General features: G+C 45.3%; 1 protein-coding gene across 4 annotated transcripts in view; it reads right to left on the bottom strand.

Moving 5' to 3' along the window:
- Nucleotides 1-23,916, bottom strand: part of Slc5a11 (solute carrier family 5 member 11) — a 65,342-nt gene that overhangs the window by 36,872 nt on the left and 4,554 nt on the right. For 2 of the 4 annotated variants that reach the window (XM_031384609.1, XM_031384610.1), the window contains exons 1-4: nt 6,619-6,753; nt 4,406-4,477; nt 3,232-3,336; nt 1,565-1,624 (exon numbers count right to left, since the gene is read on the bottom strand). In XM_031384609.1, coding sequence (XP_031240469.1) covers nt 1,565-1,624; nt 3,232-3,336; nt 4,406-4,477; nt 6,619-6,753 — 372 coding nt within the window. Of the gene's footprint in view, nt 1-1,564; nt 1,625-3,231; nt 3,337-4,405; nt 4,478-6,618; nt 6,777-9,267; nt 9,397-23,916 lie in introns of those variants that run through there. The other 2 variants (XM_031384608.1, XM_031384611.1) reach the window with 2 other exon arrangements.

Raw genomic sequence — 23,916 nt, 5'->3', positions numbered from 1 at the left:
AAAGAAGCAAACCGGGTGGTGGTTTCTGTTCTCACTACCATGGCACTTACCCAGCGTGGGCTCACTCTCTCCTTGGCACCACCCAAAGGATGTCTTTTTTTAAAATTCCAGGAATTCTATTTTATTTTTCTTATTTTTGTGATTCTGGGCATGGAACCCAGGGCTTGTGTGCCTGGGTTAGCAGAGTAGCACTGGCCTGCACCACAACCCAATATCATCTTGTTATAGTACAGTAAGAGTGTACAGCTCTCTCCACATTGTCCCTTTTCCTGGCTTTCTATGCCATGGCAAGGATGTCCCCTCTGCCTTGGAAGGCACTGTGGTTATTGACAGTTTATCGACTACAGTTATAGCAGCCTGAGTTATCTCTGATCTCTCAGCCTCAACTCACTCCCCATAGCCAACCTCCCAGCATGCGATGTTACTGTCTGCTTGCCAGAGAAAACGGGATCCATCATCTGAGAACACTTGCCTATCCCTCCTGCAACTCTGATGAACAGCCTGCATCTTGCCATCCTTTCTCCTACCCGGTCTGGTCAGTTAAAACCTATTGCTTAGCAGGTGCTTGCAGGCCAGATCAGACGACCCAAGATCAACCCTCCCAGACTCATGGAAGGAGAGAACCAGTTCCCAAAAGTGTCCTCTGACCTCCACATAGTCTGTGACACCCATGAACCTGTGCACACACGCACACACACACTACACACACACACACACACACACACACACACACACACACACACATCACTCTGTTGGCATATCTGAGATATTTTCCATTTTCCCTATTTTGCATGAGTTCACAAGCAGGCCCAGGTCCCCTGCTCATTCTGGGGACCTTTAGACCCCTGGCAATCTCCACAGGGGAGCCATGTGTCCTACTCGACCACATTTTAACTTTTCATAGTTTCCAGCCCCCTAACTCCCCCTACTTTGTCTATTTTTTTAAATTTTCATATTACAAAGTTAAATTCAGTTATTGCTCAGTAGGTGGCTATGATGCCTTGTGACCTGACACAGACGAAGGCCTGAGGAACACGAGGGACAAGGAGCTGACAATGGCATCAAATAGCCTTTGCAAACTGCTTTCTACTAAGTCTAGGCCAGGGGTGTGGTTCAATGGCAGCAATTCTGGATTTCATCCCTAGCAGACACAGACAAAAACCTAAGTAGATATCTCATCTGTCCAATTCTTTGTTGACATGCCATCTCCGTCAGAAATAGCTCAGCCACTGTGTCACACACATGCACACGGATGTATATGTGTGCATGTGTTTTAGCTAAAAGCAACATGTTGTGGCTTATGCACATAGGGGATTGTAAGTTTACCTTTGGGTTCTGACATTGAAAAGATCTTTTGATCAGTCTCTGGGAGTACCCCATGTGTACAGAGGATATTGGGTCCTGTCAGGTCTGCATGGGGTAGGGATCCTTTTTTTCTCACTTGTGCAGTGTCTGTCCCCAGTGGCAGACTTAGCAGCTGTCTGATGGATATCCATAGTGGGAAGTGTGCTGGCTTTCCCAAGGTCATTCCCATGCCGTATTGCCCACCCCACTTCATACTCACCTGGCCAGCAATGTAGATAGGAAGGAAGATCCAGGCCAGCATCAGCACAGAAAACAAGCCCTGTCCAAGAAAAAACCACAGTCAGAGCTGCCCTGCCCATGGGATGGAGCCATTTCCCTGCACCTTGAGCCAGTCTAGCCTTCACTCCACCCCTGATTTAGTCCCTTCCTTGCTGAGTGGGTCGCTTTCCCTGACATTTACACTTCCATTTTTATTTTATTTTTTAAAGATTTATTTATTTATTTTAAGTATATGCATACACACTGTAGCTGTAAAGATAGTTGTGAGCCTTCATGTGGTTGTTGTGAATTCACTTTAGGACCTCTGCTCGCTCCAGTCAACTGCACTTGCTCTGGTCTGCTCACTTCAGTCAGCCCCACTCAACCAGTCTGTGATCTCTCAGGCCCAAAGATTTATTTATTATTATACATAAGTACACTGTAGCTGCCTTCAGACACATCAGAAGAGGGTGTCAGATCTCATTACGAGTGGTTGTGAGCCACCATGTGGTTGCTGGGATTTGAACTCAGGACCTTTGGAAGAGCAGCAGTCAGTGCTCTTAACCACGGAGCCATCTCACCAGCCCACACTTCCATTTTTAAAATGCCAAGAGACTAATGGCATAGGGAAGAATTCTTGAATGCTCAGCTTCTTAGAGGTGAGATGGGAAGCTCATTTTAGCTAAGGAGTTTGAGACCAATCTGAGCAACATACTGAGACCCTCAACAAAACAAAACAAAACAAAAACCCAAAACAAGGATAAAGGAGAGAGGAAACAGGAATAAAGACTTGGAGACATCTATTTCTGTCTCCTAATACCACTGTCCTCTTTGGTCAGTTCTGCACCCCCATTCTATTCCTCTGCAGTGGGAGGCTATAGTAACAGGGGAGCTGAGGCTTCTGGGAGAGTTACCACAAGAAGAGCCATCTGTAAGAGAACCTCACTAGACTGCTTCAGGAGAATCAGTCCAGTGGTACTGAATGAGCATTTAGTCCATGCCATTCTTCTGCAGAATGTGAACTCCTTCATATTCAGGAGTTCAATTAATCTCTGCAACACCCCCCTAATGTACACAGGGAGTTCAGAAAAGTCAAGCAACTTGACCACGGTCACGCAGATTGAGTGTATGAATGCTGAGACCACCTGATTCTAGCCTGTAGGAACGCTTACCTTATGAGAGTGTATGTGACATAAAAGTCTGTGTCTGGAACAGGGTAAGCACTTAAAAATATTTGTGATTGTGAACACAAGTGCCCCTAGGAGAAGCTACTCTGTGAGATGCCTCCAATGGAGAGGAGCATGAAGAACCCATCTCTGTGTCTCCCAGGATATGAAGGACACATAGTGCTGAGCATTTCATTCCAGTGATGGCCAACTGATGCCTAAATTATATGGCTGTGCTTTCTGACACCTGCTGCCTGCCACTTCCTACATAGTCAAGGAAGTGTCCTGATCCTCTTGAATTTTGGGGTTGTGGCCCTATAGGTTCCCACTAAGAAGATACAGAAAGACACAAATAACTTTTGTTGGCCAAGAGCACTTGGAAGCCTCCTGTTTGCTTAGCTAAAAAGCCATTCAGTTTAAAGTACCAAGTATGTATTCTCACATGTCCCCTGGTTTCTACTGCAGAACAAATGGGAGAAGTCTGTATTGTGGCAAAACTCACATTAAGCTCATAGGCAGCGACAGAAATGCCCACAGCAGCACCAGACCCAGCTAGGCCAATGAAGTGTCCACTTCCAACATTGCTGGCAAACAAGGAAGCACCCACCTGTGGGGAGATGAATGGGAGAGATCCTGGAGCTGGACCTGGAAAAATGTCCCGACTCCCAGTTCTGACCAGTCTTGAAAAGGACCAAGACGGGTGGAGAAACAGACTGTAAGACTATTCTGTCCTCTGTGCCTTATTTGTGTAGCGCATAGCTTGAGAAAGTCTGCAGCATCTATGATTACAGGTAAACATCTTATGATGCAAGCCAGCTCTGCTTCTAGCTCAGCAGTGTGTGTGTGTGTGTGTGTGTGTGTGTGTGTGTGTGTGTGTGTGTGTTTGTGACAGTGTCTGAAGATCCACTTAGAGGAATAGTTAATTGGACTATGGTGTTTGTTTTTTGTGCTCTTGGTCCCATGAATAGCTTCCATTTTCATTTCCAGCTCAGCGTGTGCTCCTCAGGTCAGGTGTTGAGTGGAACAGCCAGTCTTGAGCCCAGGCAGAGCAGCACTCTACTGTAACCATGGCAACTGGTACAATGATGAACTTAAGGTGCAATCAGGGATACAACAGTTGCCAGGGATACTGCCAGGCAGGAAAGCAGATGTTCTTCTTCACATGCTGACCTGGACCTGGAGGGGGATGAGCAGTCTGGAGTGGGGTTCTTGTGAAGCTGAAAGTGTTAGAGACCTTAGAGAAGGAGAGAGGCTAAAGCAGATAAGTGACAGATGATGGATGGATTGATGGATGGATAGATACGTGACACATTGATTGCTAGACATGACAAGTAGATGCTAGATCAATAGATGGTGGAGAAAGTTTGAGAAACTAGGTTATCCAGCCATAGCAATATTGGAAATTGAACCTCTGCAAGTATCCTGCAGGTGGGATGATGGATTCTTTTTGTGTAAATAAGCTTGAATTGGAGCAAGTTTTTCTCTAGTTTTCACTTCAGCTTGAAGACAACATGGAGTGAAATGTCAGAGCTTGAAGAGTCTTTGAGAAATGACTTAAAACATACAGCTTTGCAGTGCTTGTGTAGGAACCAGAGCTTTGTGCACCCTAGGCAAGCATCTATCACAGAACTCCATCCCAGCCTACGAAGAGATGAATTAAACCAGAGACCACTTACTGGCCACCACACCATGTCACCTCCAGCCAGGAAGTAGCCTTTCACTGTGTCTCGTTTGGTCCTCACCGTGGACTGCAAAGAAGAAAAAGGCTGTGTGAGGAGAGCACCATGTTCGGCCATCCAAGGAGAGCTGAGGCTGTGGACTGAGCCTACATTTGGATTGAGATTCATTTGTCTGACTGAAACTTTGACATGATTATCTCTAGAGTAGACCTCCTCTCTGGCCAGGGAAGTCCTGCCAGTGCCTGCTTCACATGTTTAGGATAACCTGCATGTCCTCTAGACAGCTGAGCTGCAGACCTGTGGCTTGCCAGTGGCAGCTCCAAACGGTTTTCATTGTTCATTGTTTTCAATGTTTTATAAACTGTTTCTGTAAAGTTTTCCAAAAGCACCAGCTCCTTTCTTCCTTTCTCTCTCTCTCTCTCTCTCTCTCTCTCTCTCTCTCTCTCTCTTTCTTTCTTTTGTTCATTCTCTCATACTTTCTTCTTCCTTTCTTCCTTTCTTCCTTTCTTTTTCTTCCTCCTTCTTTCTTTTTTTCTTTTCAAGATAGGGTTTCTCTGTGTAACAGCCCTGTCTGTCCTTTGTGGACCAGGCTGGACTTGAACTCTCAAAGATCTCCCAAGTGCTGGGATTAAAGGCATGAGCCACCACATCCAGCACCAAATCATTTCTTTTTTTTCTTTTTTTCTTTTTTTTAGGTCCTTGGTCCTCACCAAATCATTTCTTAAAATACACTTTTTACCTTTTCATTTTAAATTTTGAGATGGGTTCACAATGTAGCATGGGCTAGCCTGGAACTCACTGTGTAGATCAGGCTAGTGTAACTCAGAGATCTGCCTGCCTCTGCCTCCTGAGTGCTGTGATTAAAGGTGCATACCATGCATGCACAGCCAATAGTGCATCCCCATCCACCCCTATGAGGATACTGTTTGGGGGCTTATATTAAAGGCATGCACCACCACTGCCTGGCTCAAGAATCTAAATTCTTTTTTTTTTTTTTTTTTTTTTTTTTTTTTTTTTTTTTTTTTTTTTTTTTTTTTTGGTTTTGTGAGACAGGGTTTCTCTGTATAGCCCTGGCTGTCCTGGAACTCACTGTGTAGACCAGGCTGGCCTCGAACCCAGAAACTTGCCTACCTCTGCCTCCCAACTGCTGGGATTAAAGGTGTGCGCCATGAATTCTTAGGGCCTAGGTTTCCTTTATGTGTAAATTGGGTTTAAGATCTTCCTTGGGCTGGGTGGTGGGGGCGCACTCCTTTAATCCCAGCACTTGGGAGGCAGAGACAGGTGAATTTCTGAGTTTGAGGCCAGCCTGGTCTACAGAGTGAGTTCAAGGACAGCCAGGGCTGCACAGAGAAACCCTGTCTCAAAACAACAACAAAATAAGTAAATTAATTAATTAATTAATTAATTAAGATCTTCCTTGGGGGGCTGGCTGGAGAGAACAGTAAGTGGTTAAGAGTGTTTATGCCAGGCGGTGGTGGCACATGCCTTTAATCCCAGCACTTGGGAGGCAGAGGTAGGTGGTTTTCTGAGTTCGAGGCCAGCCTGGTCTACAGAGTGAGTTCCAGGACATCCAGGGCTACACAGAGAAACCCTGTCTCAAAAAAAAAAAAAAAAAGAGAGAGTATTTACAATTTCTTGCAGAGGGCCAGATCTGGGTTCCCAGCACCTACATAGGTGGCCCACAACCATCTGTAACTCTAGCTGACATCCTCTTCTGGTTTCTTCTTCTGACTTCTGTGGGCACGCACACATGATCACATATCTATACACACACAGAGACACACACATACCCACACACATATAAATAAAGTAACAAAATACTAGTTGTCTAAAAAGAGATCTTCCTTACAAATTACATAGAATGACATAACTTATACCCAACACACAGTGCATTAAAAAAATTCAGGGTCTCTCCATTCTAGCAATGTGCTCTACCACTGACTTGTAACCTAGGCACCCCACATATTTCAGGGGAACTTGTAGAAACAAAGTCTCACTGTGTATCCCTGGCTGTCCTGGAACTTGCTATATAGGCCAGGCTGGACTCAAACTCACAGAGATCACCTGCCTGCACATATTTTAAGTTCTAATTGCTATAGTTCATTTCTTCCCTTCTTGGTATCTTGTTTTCCCAAAGGATATGTTTTACTCTGGGGTTTTGAGCAGGTATTTTCTCCTTGCCCTATCTCTCACCTCATCTCCTGGCTTACCCATAATCCAACAGCCAGGACAAAGACAAAGTACAGAACCAGGACAACAATGTCTGCAGGCTCCATGCTCTTGTGAGGAAAGGCCTCCAGGGTGTCAGACTGTGGAGGCTGAGGGCTGAGGGTGGTACTCTCCATGGTGCTGAATGAGCTTTTCGGTCCTGGGGAAGGCAAAGCAGTGTTAGATTCCTTTCTTCTCTTGACCTGTGGCTGCCCCCCATGGAGCGAGAGACAGAAAGAGAAACAGAGAGAGAGAGAGAGAGAGAGAGAGAGAGAGAGAGAGAGGGAGAGACAGACAGACAGACAGACAGAGACAGACAGAGACAGACAGAGACAGAGAGAGACAGAGAGACAGACACAGAGACACAGAGACACAGAGACAGAGACACAGAGAGACAGAGACACAGAGAGACAGAGACAGAGAGACAGACAGAGACAGACAGAGACAGAGACAGAGACACAGAGACAGAGAAACAGAGACAGACAGAGGGAGGAAAGGAGGAAAAGAGGGAGAGAAAGACAGAGAGAGAGAGAAAGAGAGGGAGGGAGAAACAGAGAGAGAAACAGAGACACAGACAGAGACAGACAGAGACAGAGGGAGGAAAGTAGGGAAAGAGGGAGAGAGAGAGACAGAGAGAGAGAGACAGAAAGAGATAAAGAAACAGAGACAGAGAGACAGAGAGAGACAGAGAGGTAGAGACAGAGAGACCGATAGAGACAGAGAGATACCTAGATGGAGCGCTGGTAGAGACAGAGCTTTAGGAAGTCAGATATATCCCTCTGACCACCCACTCTTTCACCTACTCAGAAAATACATAGAAGCTCACACCACTGCAGTTGATTTCTTTGTTTGGTTTTGTCTTTTTTTTTTTTTAACAATTCAACTATTCACTCAGCAAAAGATAAAGAAGAAACAATTCAAAGAGTACACACAACAGTGAGCATGTTAGTAATCCTAGCACTTTGGAGGATTACTGAATGTGAGGCCAGCCTGGGCTACATAGCAAGACCCTGTCAGAAAGAGAAAATTGAAAAGAAAGTTCCAGCATGCTTTTAGTCCTGATGTAGTTTCTGTTGCTGTGACAAACACCATGACCAAAAGCAACTTGGAGAGGAAAGGGTTTATCTCATCATATACGTTATAGTCCATCTCTGAGCCAAGTCAGGAGCTCAGTGCAGAAACTGAAGGAGAGACCCATGGAGGAGCACTGCTTACTGGCTTGTTCTCAGGCTCACGTTGAGATGTCTTTCTCATAGAACCCAGCCCTACCTCCCAGGGATGGCACAGCACACAGTAGACAACATTAATCAGCAGCTAAGAACATGTCTCACAGACATGACCATAAGATAACCTGATGGAGGTGATCCCTCAAGTGAGATTATCTCAGTTTGCTTCCTATTGCTGTAATAAACACCAGGACCAAATGCAACTTGAGGAGGAAAGGGTTTATTTGACTTACACTTCCATGTTACAGCACACCATTGAGGGAAATCAGGACAGGAACTCATGCAGGAACTCTTGGAGACAGGAACTGATGCAAAGGCCACAGAGAAATGCTACTTACTAGCTTGTTCCCCGTGGCTTACTCAGCCTGCTCTCTTACACTATCCAGGATCACCTGCTTAGGGTGGCACTGCCCAGAGTGAGCTCGACCCTTCCACATCAATCATTAAATCAGGAAAATGGGCCATAGACTCGCCCCCGGGTCAGTCTGAGGAAGCCAGTTCCTCAGTGGAAAGTCCCTCTTCCCCTATGTTATAAGTTTGTGTTGAATGGATGAAAAGTAATAATAACTAAAACGAAACTAGTCAGCACATTCCTCTGCTTAGTAAGCACGTGGCCAGAGTAAACTAAGGGAGTCAGTCTTGTTCTAGTGCTGCATCCTTCCATAAATTGCTTACATTTAATATGCACACAGCACCTGCTGCCTGCCTGGTGTCCCTCTAAAGTATTTTTCTACATAGCAAAGTAAAAACTGTTATCATCCTATTTTGTAGAAAGAGTGAAGACAGAAATGCTAAGTAACTTTTCCAGGTAACACAATCCAAGCGGAAGGGTTGGGCTTGAACCTGAATAACTTGCTCAAGAATCCATGCTTTGAACTATATCATTAGAAACTACTTCTCTGAAGACTGCATTTCCATGGGCAATTTAAGAGAGTCCTACAATAGGCTGAATAATGACCTAAAAGATATTAATATTTCATTTCCAGGACCTGTGGTTGTATGGTTGTATGATTGTATGCTAGTCGGTTGACCTTAAAATAGGATGATCCCTGGAGCAGCTCGGAGTTTCTAATGCAATCACAAATGGCACAGAATGAGAAGGACCAGAGAAGTGATATGGTAAGAAGGGTCAGCTAAGCATTGCTGGCTTTGAGCATGGGATGATGGGCCCTGAACCAAGGAATGAAAGTGGCTTCTAGAAGCTGACAAAGCAAATGAGCAGAATCTGACCCAGGACCTCCAGAAAGAACTCAGCTCTGTTGAGGCCTGTGTGTGTGGTAGAGGGTATTCAAGTCACGTGTATATGCCTATGTGTATAGTAGAGGGTGTGTGTATTAGGGTTCTCTAGAGTCACAGGACTTATGGAATGTCTCTGTATATTAACAGAATTTACTGGAATGACTTACAGTCTGCAGTCCGACTCACCCAACAATGGGCAGCTGTGAATGGGAAGTCCAAGAATCTAGTAGTTTTCTCAGTCCCACGAGGTTAGGTGTTTCAGCTGGTCTTCTGTATAAGCTGCAATCCTGAAGTGGTAGGCTTCCAGTGGATGTGCTGGCAAAATAGGTGCAAGCAAGTGAAGAACAAGCCCTTCTTTCTATTGTCCTTATGCAGGCCTCCATCGAAAGGGATGCCCCAGATTAAAGGTATATACACCTCCACTCCTGGACCTAAGCTTTTCTTGTCTTAGAACTTGCTCTGTCCCAGGCTAGCCTTGAACTCAGAAATCTGCTTGTCTCTGTCTCTTGGAATTAAAGGTATGTACCACCTTGCCTGAGCCTAAGGTTCTCATGGCCTCTATGCCTCAAGATCCAAAAGCAGTGTCATCCAGCACTTACAGGATCAAAAGCCTGTGTCTTCCCAGCCTCAAGGTCTGGATCACATGTGTGTCTTCCATTTCTGGATTGTAGTTCATTCCAGATGACAACCATGAATAGCCATCACAATCTACCCCTTGTCACTTGACACAAATCATATCTCATGTCCAAATGAAAACAATAACCAATATCCCACCCTCTGATGTGCATATGTCTTATTTACCAATGAGTCCAAAGTGGTTGCTACCTCCTGCTCATTTTGTCCAATCAGCATAATGCCACCAATATTGTGCACCAGTGTGAAATTTTGTAGAAAAGACTGACAGTCAAGACCCCTTCTAAGTCATGACACAGGGCAGGAGAGTTAATATATCCTTGAGGCAAAACTGTAAAGGCATACTGCTGGCCTTGCCAACTGAAAGCAAATTGCTTCTGGTGGTCCTTATGGACAGGAACTGAGAAGAAGGCATTTGCCAGATCAATGGCTGCATACCAGGTACCAGGAGATGTGTTAATTTGTTCAAGTAAGGAAACTATATCTGGTGCAGCAGCTGCAATCTGTGTTACTACCTGATTTAGTTTTCGATAGTCAAATGTCATTCTCCACGATCCATCTGTCTTCTGCACTGGAGAGTTAAAGGGAGCTGTGGTGGGAATCTCCACCCCTGTATCCTTTAAGTCCTTGATGGTGGCACTCATTTCTGCAGTTCCTCCGGGGATGTGATACCGTTTTTGATTCACTATTTTCCATGGTAGAGAGGCAGCTCCAAAGGCTTCCATTTAGCCTTTCCAATCATAATGGCCCTCACATCACAGGTCAGGGGACCAATGTGAGAACTCTGCCAACTTCTAAGTATATCTATCCCAACTATATATTCTAGAACTGGAGAAATAACCACAAGATGAATTAGGGGACCTACTGGACCTACTGTGAGTCAGACATCAACCAAAAACTCCATTAATCACCTGTCCTCCATAAGCCCCTACTTTAACTGGAGGCCCACAATGTTTCTTGGGATCTCCCAGAATCAGCACCAATTCAGAACTAGAATCCAATAGAGCCCAGGAAGTCTGATTATTTCCTTTCCCTCAGTATAGAGTTACCCTTCTAAAAGACTATAGGTCCTTCTAGGGAGGAATGGGAGAAAGGCTAACAGCAAAACTTTTAGGAGTCTTATCAAAGTCCTTCCTCAGGGGAACCTGGCCACCCCTTTATTCAAGGGGTTCTGGGTCTGCAAAGTGGCTGAGATTATCTTTTCCTATGATCCAATGTAGCCTTTCTTTCATTTGTTTGAAAAATGTTCTGCTTATACAGATAAACAGACATGCAGTGGGCTTCGTATCTATTCTATGCCTAAAAACACCATGGATACCTGGCCAGCACCAAGGATCCATACGTGTCATGCTATTACAAAATTGACCTCACCTGTGCTGACCATTGTGACTTAGATGATTATGAATGTTGTTTTGTCTAGGCTACCCATTATAATAACTATGATCAATTTGCCAATGGAGATTCAGTGCTGCTACCTGGTCCCTGCTACTCTGGGGCTCAATTAAACCCATTGCATTTAATTCATCCAATTGAGCAGCATCATCTCCAACCCCAAGGTCTGGCACAAGGAAAAGGACTATGACAAAAACTCTTCAAATGTGCTGGTGCTGCTATCACTAGTTTGCATCTTATAGGATTTGTGAGGAGCATGTATTCTGGACATTCCCATGGTGGAAGATTAGGTTTTACACAGTGTATCCACTCTAGCATTGCAATTTCCCTGAGCCTTAAAATCTCTTCATCAGCATAAGGATAAGCTGAGGAATATCAGGCATCTCCAATTCCTTTTCAGTAGGCCATCTTTTGATAAACACTTCAGCCAACCATTCAAACAAACTTTGGCCACCTTTTTTTTTAACTGTGCAAGCTTCCATATTAAACCTAGAATCTCTACTCAGAGGACTTATATCAATAAACTCAGCCTGATCTAGTCTTATGTTCCTTCCATCATTATCCCACACCCTTAGAATCCATTCCCACACATGTTACCTAGACTTCTGCTTGAAGGAATTATCAAACTCAGTGTAATTGTTTGAATATGCTTGGCTCAGGAAGTGGTACTATTAGGATGTGTGGCCTTTTTGGAGGAAGTGTCATTGTGGAGGTGGGCTTTGAGACTCTCCTCCTAGCAGCCAGGAAGGCAGTCCTGTCCTGGCAGCCTTCAGATCAAGATATAGAGGGCTGGAGGAATGGCTCAGGGGTTAAGAACACTGACTGCAGGGCTAGAGAGATGGCTCAATGGTTAAGAGCACCAGCTCTTCTGAAGGTCCTGAGTTCAAATCCCAGCAACCACATGGTGGCTCACAACTATCTGTAATGGGATCTGATGCCCTCTTCTGGTGTGCATGAAAGCAGCTACAGTGAATGCAACCCCACACACACACACAAAAGAAAATAAAAAGGAAAAAAAGATGTAGAATTCTCAGCTCCTTCAGAACCATGCCTGCCTGCCTGCTAAGATGCTGCCATGATTCTCACTTGAACTCTCTGAACCTGTAAGCCAGCCCCAATGTTGTCCTTTATAAGAGCCTTGGTCATGGTGTCTGTTCACAGCAATGGAAACCCTAACTAAGACACCAACCTACCTACAAAACTTTTTGGTTTTTTTTTTTGGTTTTGGTTTTTTGGTTTTTTGGTTTTTGTTTTTCAAGACAGGGTTTCTCTGTGTAGCCCTGGCTGTTCTGGAACTCACTCTGTAGACCAGGCTGGCCCGGAACTCAGAAATCCGCCTGCCTCTGCCTCCCAAGTGCTGGGATTAAAGGCATGCACCACCACAGCCCAGCCCTACAAAACTTTTGACACAAAATTTGTCCTGTCTGCAAGAAATGCAGAGACAAAGATGGAGCAAAGACAGAGGGAATGACCAATCAATAACTGGCCCAACTTAAGACCCATTTCATGGGCAAGCACCAGTCCCTGACACTATTAATGATACTCTGTTATGCTTGGACATAGGAGCCTAGCAGGACTGTCCTCTGAGAGGTGACACTCAGAAGCTGACTGAAACAGATGCAGAAACCCACAGCCAAACAGTGGGGGACTCTTATGGAAGGGTTGGCGGAGGAAGGATTGAGGGCCCTGAAGTGGATAGGAACTCCACAGGAAGACCAACTGAATCAACTAACCTGGATTCTTGGAGGCTCTCAGAGACTGAGCCACCAACCAAAGAGCATACAGGGGCTGGACCAACCCTTGCCCCCATACATATGTAGCAGATGTGCAGCTCAGTCTCCATGTGGGTCCCAAACAACTGGAATGGGGACTGTTCCTAAAGATGTTGCCTGTCACCAGGCAGTGGTGGTGCACGCCTTTAATCCCAGCACTTGGGAGGCAGAGACAGGCAGATTTCTAAATTCGAGGCCAGCCTGGTCTACAGATTGAGCTCCAGGACAGCCAGGGCTACACAGAGAAACCCTGTCTCAAAAAAGAAAAGAAAAGAAAAAGAAAGAAGAAAGAAAGAAAGAAAGAGAGAAAGGAAGGAAGATGTTGCCTATCTTGAGAGGTTAAAATTTTCAAACTGTACTGTGGGAACTTAACAGTTAGTTGAACTCAATGGGAGACTAGCTCCCAGGACTTAAAAGAATGAGAAACTAGCTCCAGGAACATAGAAGAATGGGAGACCAGCTCCCAGGACATAGAAGAATGGGAGACCAGCTCCCAGGACATAGAAGAATGGGAGACCAGCTCCCAGAGCTTAGAGATCGGAGCGGCCTGGCAGGAGAAAAGAAAAATGAGGTAACAAACAATTGCCAGGTGGCTAACCTGCTTCTGAACCCTAGCACAAGCCAACACCAATCAGAGACTACCCCGCACTTTCCCCTGCCTTAGTTTCCCCTTTTCCCCTAGCAACTGTGTGGGTATAAAAACCTGTTTAAATTTTTGCTTGGTGCCAGACTCCTCTACCCCTGCGAGGGATATGAGTCTCACCCCAGCTAGCTGGAATAAAAAAGCCTCTTGCAGATTGCATCAAGTCCGTGTCTTGGTGGTGTGTGGGGTTGTCGCTCCTGGGATTTGAGTGTGGAGGTCCCTGTGGGAATCTCACAATCTGTGCAGTCCATTCTGTTCCCCTACTAGGCTGCCTTGTCTGGCCTTAGTGGGAGAGGATGTGCCTAACCCTGCACAGACTTGATTAGCCAGGGTAGGGGATACTCAGGAGGGGAATATCCTCTCAGAGGAGAAGAGGAGAACCAGGAAAAGTGGCAGCAATTGAGATATAAAATGAATAAATAAATAATTGGAGGGCCGGGCAGTGGTGGCGCACATCTTTAATCCCGGCACTTGGGAGACAGAGGCAGGCTGATTTTTGAGTTCAAGGCCAGCCTGGTCTACAGAGTGAGTTCCAGGACAGCCAGGGCTAAACAGAGAAACCCTATCTTGAAAAACAAAAAACAAAAACAAAAGCAAAATAATAATAATAATAATAATAATAATAATAATAATTGGGAAAAAAAGAGAAGGTGCTGCCAAATTATAAAGCCTACTCCAGATACGTAAACAATTTATCCTTCTATGTCTATTCCTCTAGAAGCACTCCAAGTACCAACTTCTCTGTATTAGTCAGGGTTCTCTAGAGTCACAGAACTTATGGAATGTCTCTCTATATTAAGGGAATTTATTAGTATGACTTACAGTCAGTCTGCAGTCTGGGTGTTTTAGCTGGTCTTCGGTATAAGCTGTAATCCTGAAGAAGTAGGTTCCAACAGATGTGCTGGTGAGTAGGTGCAAATAGGCGAAGAACAAACCCTTCCTTCTTCCAGTGTCCTTATGTAGGCCTCCAGCAGAAGGTGTGGTCTAAATTAAAGGTGTGTCCCTAAATTTTTCTTATCTTGATCTCTCCTAGGCTGCTCTTAAACTTAGAGATCTACTTGTCTCTGTCTCCTGCAATTAAAGGCATGTACCATGTTGCCCAAGCCTAAGGTTTTCATGGCCTCTATGCCTCAAGATTCAGATCAAAAGCAGTGTCATCCAGCACTTACAGGATCAAAAGCTGTGTCTTCCAGCCTCAAGGTCTGGATCACAGGTGTGCCCTCCATTTCTGGATTGTAGTTCATTCCAGATATAGTCAGGTTGATAAACAGGAATAGCCATTACGGTATGTAAACTGTGGGCGTGCCTGTGCACATGCCACTGCACCGGTCTGGAGGGGCATGCAGAGGTCAACATCAGGAATCTTCTTTTTTGGCTCTCCGCCTTGTGTTTTGATGTAAGGTCTCTCATTGAACCTGGAGCTCACGCAGAGCCTAGAGTGGCTTCCCAGAGAGCCCAGGGATCTACCTTCTCAGAGCTGTTGTTCCGGGCACCACACAGCTGTTTACTGGGAGTCTGAGCTCAGGTTCTCATGCTTGCACAGCAAGTCTCTCCACATGGAGCTAGTCCCTCAGTCATCTCCCGACACCTGGATTCGAGCTCAGTAAGACCCGCCTGGCACTTGGAGCTTCAGACCTCAAGACGATGATTGTGTGTGGTTTTAGCCACCAAATCTGGGATGATTGGCTGCGGTAACAATGAAAAGCTAACAAAAATCCTTCAGTGGTTCTGACTGTGGTGTGAGCATAGTTACATGACCCCCTGTCATCCTTAGGGTCAGGAATAGTCAGCCCCACCATCCACACTGTGCACCCCAATACTGGGGCAAATCCCCCCAGAGACAATACTCTGTCTGGTTTGTGTAGGTCTGTGTGGAATAAATTTAAGAATGCATGCTCTGAGGGCTGGGTGTGATCAGTAGGTAAAATGCTCTCTGCATGAGCTTGATCCTCTGTCCCCAGGGAAAAACAAAACAACATGAAAAGTCTGGGCGTAGTGATGTGATCTTGTCACCTCAGCAGCCACAGGAGGATCTTTGAGGTTTGCTGGCCAGTCAGCCTAGCCTAATTGGTGAGCCACAGGTCCCACTGAGACACTTTCTCAAAAACAAACAAACAAAAACCAAGGTGAATGGTTTTTGATCCAAATTGGCTTCTGGCAGCCACATGCATGTGCATATACATGCACACATATTGGCAGCACACATAAACTTGTATACATACCAAAGGAAGGAAGGAGTGAGAGAGAGAAGGAGGGAGAGAGGGGAGAGGGAGGGAGGGAAGGAGGGAGGGACAGACAGAGAGACAGAGAGACAGAGACAGAGAATAAAAAGGATTCCAGCTCTGGAGGCACATGGCCGCCCTGTCCCTCATTAGCCCTGAGAAGCTAAACAAGCTGTGTAATGCTACAAATATGACACAAGTTTGTGGTTACGAGCCTTCTGGGGGCTTTCACTCCATAGTGCAGCTAATCTTTACCGTGCAACCCTATAGCTGAGCCCCCTGAGTACAGAGATCACAGGTGTGGTACCACCAAGACTGTGTTTGACACAGAGTGTAGAGCCTTTAACTTCAGCATTGAACACATACAGTCACCACCACGGTCAGTATCTCCTCTCTTTAGTATATATTTACTACTTCCTGCAAGGTAGGTGAGGAAGGAGTGCTTCGTTTTATTTGGAGGAATTCAGAAGATCACTGTGCGAGGTATGCTGTCTACCCCCGCTACTGTGCTGAGACATGCCCCAGTACTATAAAAAGAAACAAAAAGAGAAGAAGCCCTTGCTCACTTTCCATTGCCATGATAAGCACCTCCGCCAAAGGCAACTTGGGGAGGAGAGGGTTCGTTTGGCTTACATAGTTGGGTCGTGGTCCACTGAGGAGGCCAAGTCAGAAACACAAGCAGATGCTATGGAGGGATGCTGCTTACTGGCTTGCTCCTCCTGTCTTCTCTGCTTGTTTTCTTATACACCCTAGGGCCACCTGCTCAGGCACCACTCACAGTAGGTTGAGTCCTCTCTCATCAGTCATCAATTAAGAAGATGCTCCATAGTCTTGTCTAGAGGCCAGCTTTATGGGAACATTTATTCAATTGAGGTTCCCTTTTCCCAGATGACTCCAGCTGTAACAAGTGAATGAAAAACTGACCAGCACAGGAAGGAAGGAAGGAAGGAAGGAAGGAAGGAAGGAAGGAAGGAAAGAAGGAAGGAAGGAAGGAAAGAAGGAAGGAAGGAAGAAAGAAAGGGAGGGAGGGAGGAAAGGAGGGAGGGAGGGAAGGAGGGAGGAAGCAAGGAAAATATTTAAATTTATAAACTGAGCTATCACTATGATATACCATACTTCTAATTTAAGAAAAATCCTAAGGAAAATATTTTAGATGATACTGTGAATATTAAAAACAAGTACATGACTAGATGTAGTGATACATGCCTTTAATCCCAGGAACTGGAAGGCAGAGACAGGAGGATCTCTATGAGTTCAAGGTCAACCTGGTCTGTGTAGTTAGTTTCAGGGCAGCCAAGGCTATATAGAGAAACCTTGTCTCAGAAAACAAAAACAAAACAAGTACACTACTGTCTTCCATAAATTGGAGAAGGTTCTAGACTCATATACTTACAAGCATGTTTTTTGCCATCATGATTGTCTTGGATGTCTGAAAGCCTTAGCTATGAGGTAGTTCTGTCCATTACGGCATGTGTTATATCTGGACATACTAAGTCCCCATGGTATAAATCGTCATGATAAAAATCTCTCACATCCTGAAAGATCAATATCCCCAGTGCACATCTTGGCTCCAGGTTAAATAATGCCATTGAACAATTTTTAATAAAGAAGTGGATGGCTGGGCAGTGGTGGCACATGCCTTTAATCCTAGCACTTGGGAGGCAGAGGCAGGCAGATTTCTGAGTTCAAGACCAGCCTGGTCTACAGAGTGAGTTCCAGGACAGCCAGGGCTAGACAGGGAAACCCTGTCTCGAAAAACCAAAGAAGGAGGAGGAGGAAGAAGAGGAGGAGGAGGAGGAAGAGGAGGAGGAGGAGAAGGAGAAGAAGAAGAAGAAGAAGAAGAAGAAGAAGAAGAAGAAGAAGAAGAAGAAGAAGAAGAAGAAGAAGAAGAAGAAGAAGAAGAAGAAGAAGAAGAAGAAGAAGAAGAAGTAGTGGAGGGCCTGGGTATGCAGCCTGGTGGTGTAGCACTTGCCTAGTGTGCACAAGGGCTTAGGTTCCATTCCCAACTCTGCAGTATAATGCTGATAATAACAACAAGGAAGTAGCATGAGCAGTTGAGGATGGAGAGATAGGCTCAAGTAGCAGCCAGAGATGGGCAGGAGTGTGAAGGCCATGGCTCTGTCTGGGCAAAGTACAGGGTGTCTTCAAATGCTGGTTGGTCTGTACTGCAGCTGAAACAAAACACCTTAGCCTGCATAAATTTTAAAGGTTTGTCTTATGTGTACATGTATGTGCCTGAGTGTATGTATGTGCATTGTGTACATGCAGATGTCTGCAGAGCCCAGAAGATGTCAAATCCTTTGGCACTGGAGTTCTACGCAATTGTGAGCTGCCTGATAGGAACGGTGTAAATTGAACCCAGGCCCTCTGCAAGAGTAGCAAGTGGTATTAACGACGGAATCACCTCTCCAGTCCCTGGAATAATTTATCAATAGCATGAATCTATTGGCCATAGTTCTAGAGAAGCCCAAGATCAAGGTGATAACAGGTTTGCTGCTATCTGGTAAAAATTGGTCTTCATTAAACATTGTTTTTTCTGAGTCCTCGCAGGGCAGAAGAAACAAGTGGCCTCCAGAAAGCGTCTGTTATAAGGGAACCAATCCAGTCTGGGATGCCTTCGCTATAGGACCTACGCACTGCTCAGCAGCCCTGCCTCTTACCACTTTTGTGCTTGGGTTTGGGTTGTAGCCTATGACTTCTTAAGGAGACACACAAAACCTAACCACAGCACGGGGAGAGGATTGGAGAAAGCATCTGCAATCTTCTTATAAAACTCATGAGCCGGGCAGTGGTGGCACACGCCTTTGATCTCAGCACTTGGGAGGCAGAGGCAGGCAGATTTCTGAGTTTGAGGCCAGCCTGGTCTACAGAGTGAGTTCCAGGACAGCCAGGGCTACACAGAGAAACTTTGTCTCGATCCCCCACCCCACCCCCCAAAAAAGAAAAACTTGATGATAGGGTAAGCAGGACAGGGACATTTGAGAGCAATGTCCTGCTTCATTAGGAGCTGCACAGAGACCACGGCCTGGTCACCTGAGCAGGGTACACTTAGTCATTAGAGTTGCCTTTTCTCTTTCTCTGTGCTATTGACTTTTTGGGTGGTTTGTTTGTTTTTGCGTTTACTTTTAGAATGGCTCTAAGCACCTGAGCAGGGGTGGACAGTGATGTGGTAGGGGTGGGTGTTTGTGTAGCCCAGGCTGACCCTAAACCTGCTCTGATACTCCTGCATCCAGCTCTCAACTACGGAGATGACAGTCATGCACCAGCCTGCTTATTGACATCTTAGATTGTCTGATTTATTGTTGTTGAGTGTGTGTGTCATACTTGTGTGTACAGATACATGTGTTTATTATGCATGTGTGGAGTTATTGGCCTTTGTAGAATGCCTGGCTTGTCACGTGGGTGCTGGGATTCAGACTCCGGGCCTTATGAGTGCAGCCAGCAGGCACTCTTAACCAATAATGGGCTTCACTACCACACTCATATATTCTGTGCATCTTGCTCACATCACTAGGCCACCCCCATCCCTCCTATTGGCTTACTTCTTTCTCTCAGTTTCCCCCTTCAGCTTTCCTGTCCCATATAAAATTATTTCCATATGAAAGAAAATGCACCCGGTGGTGGTGGTGCACACCTTTAATCCCAGCACTTGGTAGGAAGAGACAGGCAGATTTCTGAGTTCGAGGCCAGCCTGGTCTACAGAGTGAGTTCCAGGACAGCCAGGGTTATAGAGAGAAACCCTGTCTCGAAAAACCAAAAAAGAAAAAAGAAAACATGTGACATTTTGTCTCTCTTCCCCCCTTATCCTCTCTTGGTTCCCTCCCCTTATCTTTGACCCTCTCCTCCCTCTTACAGTTCCACTTCTATGCTTATGTCACATTTATATTTATAAAGTCTGTAGATGCGAGAAAATGTGCAATGACTGCCTTTCTGATCTGGTGTTTTTGCTTAACATGATCTCCATCTCCACGCACCGACCTGCAGAGGTTATCTTCTCTTTTCATTTATTTTTATTTATGCATATCTGCCTGTAGTAAGTGTGCATGCGTGCAGGTTAAACGGGGAGTCAAACCCTGAAGCTGGGGTTGCATTGTGAGCTGTGCCACATGGGTGCTGGGAACCAAACATGAACTCTGTGGAACAGCAGCGCATGCTGGTATCTTCAGAGTCATCTCTCCAGATTCCATTTTCATTATCTCTTCATCTGTTGATGGGTATCGAGGTTGGCTCCATATTGTGGCTGTTGTGAGCATGCATGAGCATGCGGCAAGAAACAGGACACGCTGGTGAATCTGTGGAATGTTGACTTTGAGCCTTCCTGCACATGCCAGTGGAAAAGCACATGGTAGTTCTACTTTTTGGTTCTTTTTTTTTTTTTTTAAGATTTATTTATTATTATACGTAAGTATGTGTAAGTAGCTGTCTTTAGACACACCAGAAGAGGGCATCTCTTTGCGGATGGTTGTGAGCCACCACGTGGTTGCTGGGATTTGAACTCAGGACCTTTGGAAGAGCAGTCAGTGATCTTAACCATTGAGCCATCTCTCCAGCCCTGCTTTCTGGTTCTTGAGGAATGGCTATGCTGATGCCCGTAGTGGCCCCACCAGCTTTTGCTCCCAACAGTGACCAGAGTTCCTCTTTGCTGTATCATTGCCAGCATCTGTGTACACTTGCTTTATTCAATGGTGATTTAACAGGTGAGATGGAATCTTAAATGAGTTTTGATTTTCACTTTCTTCTTTTTTTTTTTTTTTTTTTTGGTTTTTTCAAGACAGGGTTTCTCTGTGTAGCCTTGGCTGTCCTGGAACTCACTCTACAACTCTGTAGACCAGGCTGGCCTCAAACTCAGAAATCTGCCTGCCTCTGCCTCCTAACTGCTGGGATTAAAGGCATGCGCCACCTCTGCCTGGCTTTTCACTTCCTTCTAGTTGCAGGATGTTAGACATTTATTCATTCAAGTATCTATTGGCCATTTCTATCTCTACTTTGACAGGCACCATACAAGAAGAGCTACAGTAGGTAAATGAGCTCCTAGAGACAGCCTACCATCTTGCTGGACTACAATGGGTGCACTCTGAAAAGGCATGGACCCAGAGATTTCATCCCAGGATTGCTTCCTGCTACTGATGTGCTTTCTGATGTTTGTCATGGCCATACTCCTTGTTCATCTGGCTTGGTGTAAGTGGAACCCAGAGACCCTCACTGCCTACAGCCTGGTACGATCACTTCCTGGGTGGTAGCCCACTCTGTTAGACAAGTTTTGTGCAGATCAACATGAAGATGAAAGTTCTGGAGATAATGCTGTTCAGATGAACTAATGATTTTATGGAATTCCTGGTTTGACTCAAGTAATTTTGGAAAGTCAGGGTAGTTGATAGAAAGTTTCATTAGAGTCATTAGAATCAAGAGTAGAATGTGTCCCTTTCTCATAGAGCTGTATGAAAGGAGAACAGTAAGCGTTCATGCGTTACAAGCATGTAATTGTAGTAGTGAGAAAAATAGGCTTGGGACAAGTTAAGGATCAAAGAAAGCATTCACTCTAGGTTGGGCCTGAGTTCCTTGATCTTGTGATGTAGGGATATAGTAACAGGTTTTCAGTGTGTGCTAGGAAATAAGAAGGTTGTAAATAAGGCATAAACAATTCTATTACGAAAACAGAAAACAGTCTAGCCAATCAAGACTTCAAAAATAAGACATAAGACAAATGATTTGTTCCTTAGTAAATACAGATTGTCCTTAGCCAAGCACTGGGAGAAACTTGTTACTATAGACATGGCGTGCTTAAACTTTGTTAATCTATGACAAGAGAATTACTGCTTTATGGTTACAGTGAGCTTGTGGGAAAAAAAAATGAGATTTGTTTAGTTAGATATAAGTTTCAAAAAAAGGAATACATAAGAATCCTCTTGTAGTTTCCTTTTGTGTAATGTTTTTTGTGGTGATTGTTTTTAGAAAATATGTAACTTGTGGCTATGGGGTAATTTTCTTCCTAAATAGAAAAACTTTGTCTAAAGGGGTATGTATACAAAGGGTTAAGAGAAAAAATAAAATGCTGGAGCTGCTTTTGCTTCAAGCACTCTTTGGATGTGACTCCCGTGCAGCCTGACTCAGTTTACCCTATGGTGTCATAGCTGGCCTTTGGCACTATTTTAAATAGTTGTCCGCTTAGTCCATTAATTGGATGATTGTGGCATTTGGTGTTTAATTTTTGTAGCTCTTTATATACTCTAGATATTAATCCTCTGTCATTTTCCCTATTCTTGAGGCTGTCTCTTCTCTCTGGTGGTTTTCTTTGCTTTGCAGAAGCTTCTCAGTCCTACAAAGTCCCACACATTGATGCCCTCTGTACATCCCGCACTGAGGGAAGGTTTTTAAAAAAGCCTGGCTGGCTCCTACCTAGAGTTTCATGCCTTACATTTGGGTCTTTTACCCATTTTCTTTTCTTTCTTTTTTAAGGTTTATCTATCTATCTATCTATCTATCTATCTATCTATCTATCTATCTATCTATCTAATGTATATGAGTACTTTGTAGCTGTTTTCAGACACACCAGAAGAGGGTATCGGATTCCATTACAGATGGTTGCAAGCCACCATGTGGTTGTTGGGAATTGAACTCAGACCACTGGAAGAGCAACCAGTGCTGTTAACCTCTGAGCCATCTCTCCAGCCCTTGTCCATTTTTAACTCATTTTTGTGTAAGGTAATCAAAAGGAATCTTGTTTGACTGAGCAGTTATTTTGGATTTCATGGTCATTATGGGATGCTGAGCATCATCTCTGGTTCATCTCCCCTAAATGCCAGGAGCATTTCCCAAGTTGTGAGAGCTAAAATAGCCCCTTAATTGTAGGCTCTTCATTGAGAAGCCACAGGTGCTCCGAGGCCTGCAAGGCCCCTCTCACTGCAAGTACACTCTCACTGCAAGTACAGCCCCCGACCGTCTTTCCCCAGGCAAGACCTTGCTTAGTCCTGATGTAGTAGCACTCCCAGCTTTTCAGATCTGGGACAGGAGACTCTCTGAGGAAGAGAAAACAAGGGCAAGTGCCAATATAAACTCTTTTAGGGAAACAAGGAAAGGAAGGAAGGCATTGAAAGACAGGCATTGTGTTTCACCGACTACGAAACAAGAGAAAGGAGCAGACAAGCTCCCATCCAGTTCTGCCCTCCCCTGAGGCCCAGGCAGGTCTGGAATTTATGGCCCCTTGACTGGGATGATGATACCTGAGCTGAGGTGTTATGTGACCAGAGACAGGCTCTAGGATGGAGGGTGGGGGGAGGGGTGTTGTAGATTCCAACTCTGACTCTGGAGGCTCCGGGAGGAGGTAGCTCTATGGGCCTTGGGTGCTGTCTTAAGGATCAAAGCCCCACTGGGTAGGACATGATCTCACTGCCTTTAAAGGTGAGAAAGTTGCGGGTCCTAGAGGTGTAGCATCCTGTCTGACCTCACATAGGCAATGAGACAGCCTGAGACCCAGCTTGGCAGACCCACTGCTTCAGAAACAGGGAACTGTGGGGAAGCACAGAATGCAATTCAGGTAGGGGTAGTTGCTGTGCCTGAGAAAAGTGGTGGATGGATCTAGAAAATCTCAGGAAAGGAAAAAGAAGCAAGAGGGGAGGAAGGACTGCCTTGGCCTTCTGCTTTGAACCCTCGGGGCCATCAGTGTCCCCAGCCCCGCCCCCTTGCTGGGCTCCTTTCTGCCCATTGCCTGCCAGGCACTGAGGGGGCCCACACATAAGCAAGTCTTTCATCACTGCGGGGGAGGCTGGCACAGCTTCTAAGTGATTCAGAGAAGTTGGAGCTGGGAGGCTGCATCTTCACGATGGGGACTGGAGCTGGACCACAGATGCTAGGAACCCAGGCCTGCCTCCCTGCACCTGCCTGGACCCATGGCAGATAATACAACTGTGACCACAGTGACAAGTAGCTTGGGTGCAAAATAAGTTGTGTGTTCTCCACGACCTCTTGTTTCATCTTCCTGGTCATACCTTTGTCTCGTGGTGAGAAACAGGCACCGGGATGCCAAAGTGAAGCCAGGTCAGGCCCTGGATGTGCCAGTCAAGGTCACGGGTACTATTGGAACACAGGACAGAGGGTCACTGGGTCCAGGTCCATGCAGTCGTCTGTTCTGCTTTCCTCCCATCCCTCCACCTTCCTCTTTTTTTTTTTTTTTTTT

This window comes from Mastomys coucha, unplaced genomic scaffold, assembly GCF_008632895.1.
Source record: "Mastomys coucha isolate ucsf_1 unplaced genomic scaffold, UCSF_Mcou_1 pScaffold21, whole genome shotgun sequence".
NCBI lineage: Eukaryota > Metazoa > Chordata > Mammalia > Rodentia > Muridae > Mastomys > Mastomys coucha.
This window is presented reverse-complemented; position numbering and strand designations above follow the sequence as displayed.